The sequence below is a fragment of the Lactuca saligna genome, chromosome 7 (assembly GCF_052625555.1).
Source record: "Lactuca saligna cultivar CGN05327 chromosome 7, ASM5262555v1, whole genome shotgun sequence".
NCBI classification, from domain to species: Eukaryota; Viridiplantae; Streptophyta; class Magnoliopsida; order Asterales; family Asteraceae; genus Lactuca; species Lactuca saligna.
Window position 1 is genome coordinate 153,424,806 of NC_136423.1, and position 5,714 is coordinate 153,430,519.

The window sequence follows — 5,714 nt, forward strand, 5'->3', positions numbered from 1 at the left end:
AAACAATGATCAGTTGATTAAACTAACATGCTTCCTAGTGTTCAGTTCGTATCAAGAAAGACTTGTAATAATAGTTAATCAAATTACTAATTCAATTTAACCTCTTGTTGATGGTTTATCACACAAGGCTCACACATTAACTTACTTATTTCCGAGTTAATCCTAGTTTCACATTTGTTATTCCTAGACATATAATCTTGATGGTCATCAAAATCATAAGAGACAAGCAATCAAGTAGATGTTCATACAACTTAATTTACTTGACAATTAACAGCAAATAATTATCATTAACACATAAGGATCTTTTAACAAGCTTTTCAAGATAAATTGAACATAAACAAACAATTCAATATAGCAATTAGTCCAATAATCAAAGGTTTCATTCAATCATAAACAAAAAGTAAAAGGTTTTTACACCTAAATCAGAAACTAAACACATAATAGTATCACAATGGAATGCTAAACATGGTCACGTTAACAACCCATATGATTACCGACATGTATCCGCTCTCCAATCCTTCCGATCTCCGCTCCCATTAGCTTAACGGCCTTCCGGCCACCTCCTAGACCCTCAAAACTGCAACTATGAAGTTTTCTTGTTGCACAAGTCGAAGTGGAATATCATAGATTATTCAAATGGTGGAATTATATGGGGTATTTATAGTTGATGGAGATGGATTTATATGGAATATTAGAGTTGGATTGGAATAAGGAAACTAATGTGGCTTAGGGATTAAGCAAATAATGATAAGGAAAGTGGTGCTTGGGGAATAAGTAACTTGGAGGGAATTTCCGTCCAACTTTTATGCTTCATCTTCAAGTCCGATTTTGGATAATATAAGTGTCGAATTAGCCAAAAGTCCCTCTCATATAAGTCGTAGGAAATTTCGTCTAGTTTTCAGAACATTTTGAATCTCGTCAATTGGACTTGTGAGTCATCAGATATACCCGAAACACTGAAGAGGGTTCAATCTGCCAGCAATATCCTTTTTGCATCTTTTCAGTTCCATTCTCTTTCTTTTGCATTCCATCTCCCATTTTAACTGTAATTAAATATTTCAAAGCATATTAAGTTTATTTTAGTTCTAAATAATAATAATAAGTGTTAAAATATTAAGATATGTTATACATAAATATATATATATATATATATATATATATATATATAAATACACATATCAGTAGCGTTTGGGTTCCTTACCTATTCGTTCGGTGGTTCAGGTTTGTACTCAGAATATGAGGTTTCCTCCTACGCATTTGTAGCCTCAAGGGCCCAATATTAGGCATTACAAGACCACATCTTATGTGACAATGGCATATATGGTATGGACTCAGATTACATATGTGCTATGACTCATCTTTTCATGATATAATTCGGGATTTGACTGTAGCGGTTTCACAAATAAGGACACCCCCCCCCCCTAAATCCCAAAAAGCATTGGCGCGTGCCCTTTATAGCAAAATTGTCAAAGATATGGAAGTCGACTTCGACATGACTGCTAGACAGAAAGAAGTCTTTGAGTGTCTGAGGGCACCTCATTCTCAGGATTCTCTGCTAACTATCCCTATTAATGGTCTTGGCCAGCATATGTCTCCTGTGGAGTGCCAAACTATCCTTCATTACCGCCTCATGATTCCCCTATTCCCAATTGATGAGATATGCCCAGTTTTCCGCAAGACATGTTTGGATACCTTAGGGGAACATGCGGTTCATTGTAGAGAGCTCCCTGGTTTCAAGTACATACATGATGTCGTTCGAGATGTTCTCTTTGATGCTTGTCGGCGTGATGGTATTTCTGCGAAGAAAGAAGCGTCAGTGAACTTTTTGATGGACCCACAGGATGGAAGGTCCACACTTAGACCAGCTGACATTTTGGTATTTGGATGGATAGGAGGCAAGCATGCGTGCATGGATCTTACTGGGGTCTCTCCTCTCGTTGGTTTGGGGGTGGGGGTTTCACAGCAGGGCATGCCGCTTTGAAAGCCGTTGCATGCAAAATAGCAAAGCACGAGAATGCATGTATAGAAAATCAACATATGTTTATACCTTTTGCATTCGATACATTTGGTTTTCTCGTACCAGATGCGTTAGAGCTCCTCAAAAGAGTCTAATGGATCATGCATTCTAATGTCATATATCTTAGATCCACAAATATTGTTTTCAAAAGAATTGGTTTTGCTATCCAGAAAGGACTAGTGACGCAGCTTGTTGCCCGTTTTTCTTCAATTGATATGTATCGAACTATATTAGTCGAGATAAAATGAAATTAGACAATAGTAAGACATTAGTAATTTTTCTTGACACACACACACACACACACACACATATACATATATATATATATATATGTATATATATATATATATGTATATATATATATATATATATATATATATATTTGTTCCAATTTGGTGTTATGTTGACATAACCGATTTAGATTTTTGTTATTTATTTTTCCATGTCTTTGTTCATAAACCATTAAGTTTGATAAATTTCAATTTCGTGTATTTGCTCGTTGATAGTATCACACGTCATGTTTATCAAATTTTTCGTTACCAGAAAGGTGTGTAAATATAATATTTTGAACACATGTTTTTTAGTTGATCGTTTTCATGAAACCGGTTCTAGTTTAGATTATAAAATAATATCATTATTAGACAAAATCTCAGATCATGAAATTTCCTCAAATTATTATCTAAATTTTAACAAATTCTCTCATAATTTTTAGACAATATATTATTTGTTATTCATTACTAATATAGATTATGGTACAAAAGTCTACATTTTTGCGAATTGTTACATTCACCCTCCGTTGGATATTATGGTTTTAGTAATGTTTTCAAACGAAATTTTTTTCTTGTATTTTTGGGTGGTTTCATAGAGCTTAAAAAAAGAAAAATACTAGATAAAAAGATGAGCTCACGATGTGTGTAACTGAATTTAGTTTCGTTTAGCTAGATGAAGCTTTAACTCTATGGTTTAGTTATCTAATTTATGGATTTTAATAGTTGGCTCTAAGCTTGTGTTTGATTATCATTAACTAGCATGGTAATATTTGTGACTTTGATTATTTCAATTCAGGTTTTGTGTAGCTTAGTAACCACTAAATTACATGAACTTGTTACCCAGTAGTTTAGTGACTATTAAATTGCTAGAGCTAGGATCAACCAAATCTTACTTAAGTGATAAAAGTAATGAATTTAGCTATGCTGGAGAACATAAACTATGACCATAATTATGTTTGCTTAGATATATCTTACATAGCTTATCTATAATTAATAACTAATATTGTGTTTTGCTTATGTATGACCATACAAGGTAGTTCATGAATTGATGAAAAGATTAGTAAATTTGAACTTGAATTGCTAACTACATAATAATTGGTGACCAAATTTAATAATCCATAATTAGTAGCTAACCATAGAGGAGAAGTGGATTCGAATTAAACAGAAGTGTATTTAGAATATTGATTAAAACTATTACTTAAATTGTTTAAGTTTGTTTGAACTTGTAAAATCAGATAAAAACCATATTAAACTTTTTCTCTTTTTAGGATAACTTTTAGTAATTAGGTTAGTTAATTAAATATGTTCCCTATGTTCCACCCCAACTTACTTTACTATACTATAATCTAATTAGGTACACTGCCTATAGGTGTGATAGTAGATAAGTAGTTAGATATAAATTTAAAACTAGATAGGTATAGTCTGCACCACAATAGTTGGATATTCTCGTATGGAAATGGCAGGAGATTACCATGGACTTCATTACTTAGTTGCCTCGGACTATGCGCATAGTGGATTCAATTTGGGTCATCGTGGATTGATTGACCAAGTGCATGCATTTTATCCCGATCCAGGAGAGTATCTATTCGAAGAAGTTGGCTGAGGTATACATCAGAGGTTGTGGCACGGAATAGGGTTCTAGTTTATGTGGTTTCAGAAAAGGATGTTAGGTTTACTTCCATATTTTGGAAGAGTTTCCACGACGATTTAGGTACTCGTCTCAATTTCAATGAGGCATTCCATCCACAGACTGACGGCCAGAGCGAGCGGACCATTTAGACTTTAGAAGATATGTTGCGAGTGTGTGTTTTGGATTTTGGTGAGAGTTGGGATACATATCTTCTGATAGCAGAATTTCCGTATAACAACAACTATCACGCTAGCATTTATCGACCTCCTTTTGACATGCTTTATGGGAGGAAATGCAGGCCCCCGATTTATTGAGGTGAGTTTGGTCAATGGGTTATGTGGAGTACCGAGGTGGTACTCAAGACTATTGAGTTGATACAACATGTTCAGGGTAGACTCCAGACAACTCAGAGTCGGCAGAAGAGTTCTACTGACAGACAGCGATCAGATCTAGAGTTCCAGGTTGGGGACATTGTTCTCTTGAAGGTGTCACCTTGGAAATGTGTCATTGCATTCAGGAAGAGGGGCAAATTGGGTGTCATATATATATATATATATATATATATATATATATATATATATATATATATATATCGGTCCTTTCAGGGTTTGGGCAAAGTGGGCCGGGTTGCATATCACTTGGATCTTCCCAAAGAGATCAGTCAGATCCATACCACATTCCACGTCTCTTAGTTGCAGAAGTGTTTAGTGGATGATTCTGCAGTGGTTATATTGGAGGATATTCAAGTGGATGACCTCCTGTATTATATTGAGAGGCCGGTGGTAATTCTTAATTGGAAGAATAAACCCTTGAAGAACAAGGTTGTTGAGTTTTTGAAGGATCAATGGCAGCATCGCAAGGGTTTTGAATGGACGTAGGACCCGAAGGATGGGATGAGGGAACACTACCCGAAGTTATTTAGAGCAACGGACTCCAGGAACAAATTTTGAATCAAGTAGGGGAGAATTGTAACATTCAAGTTTTTGGTGAGCTCCTCATTTAGTCCCTAATGTTAAATTGTTTTCAAAATGGTCATTTGCTAGTATGCGGGGTGTACTCTATGAGTACGCTTGGCGCACTAGCCTCCTGATGATCGCAGATTATATCCACGTACACGGGGCGTATGTCACATGGTGTACGTAGGCCCGGGACAAACTCTAAGTTTTAGGTTTTGTTCCCTATTTAAGCATCTTAAATTCACCTCCTAGACATTTTAGACTAGCCTCCATATCCTTAAAACCTAACTTCGCCCTTAGCAATTGTTTTGGTGTTTTGAGAACTTGTGAAGAATTTTGGGTGTGTTCTTTGGCATTTTGAAGTAGTAGAAGCGGCTAGAAGACTCATTCCTTGGAGTAGAGCTTAGAGATCTAGAATTAGTATCATTATTTCAATTCATTTAAGGTATAAAGGTCTTTGCTTGAGAACTCCTTCTACAGATCTAGTTTGGGTTTGTTTATGGCTTATTTTGGTCCCTTTCGGTTAGTCCTTGTGAATGAAGGTTGTTTCAGGAGCTTGAACCTTAGATCAAGATCTTTTAGGGGTCCCTTATGCATAAAAATGCAAACTTTTTGGAGTATTGTGACCCATGCACGTATTAAGACCTTTTTAATCGCTTTTTGAGCTCTTAAGCCCAATTAAGCTATGCATGCATGTAAAGTTGCCAAATTTATGTGATAAGTTGCCTTTAGGGACTAGATCTATGAGTTTGGAGGAAGGGATTAACTAATTAAGTGCTTAATGAAGTAAGGTGGACCACTAGGGAGTATGTTGGGCGTACCCAGCTGGTACGATGTGCATA

The 5,714-nt window shown here is 35.6% G+C and overlaps 1 protein-coding gene across 1 annotated transcript; it reads left to right on the top strand.

Annotated features, from left to right (window-relative positions):
• Positions 1-1,474: 1,474 nt before the first annotated feature.
• Positions 1,475-1,981, top strand: LOC145007360 (uncharacterized). Its single transcript, XM_078966310.1, has one exon. It carries the CDS (start codon positions 1,475-1,477, stop codon positions 1,979-1,981), a length of 507 nt encoding a protein of 168 aa, XP_078822436.1.
• The last annotated feature ends 3,733 nt before the right edge of the window (positions 1,982-5,714 follow it).

What these genes read in the sequence shown, in the direction of transcription:
- LOC145007360 (XM_078966310.1), top strand. Translation starts at nt 1,475, where the DNA reads ATGGAAGTCGACTTCGACATGACTGCTAGACAGAAAGAAGTCTTTGAG.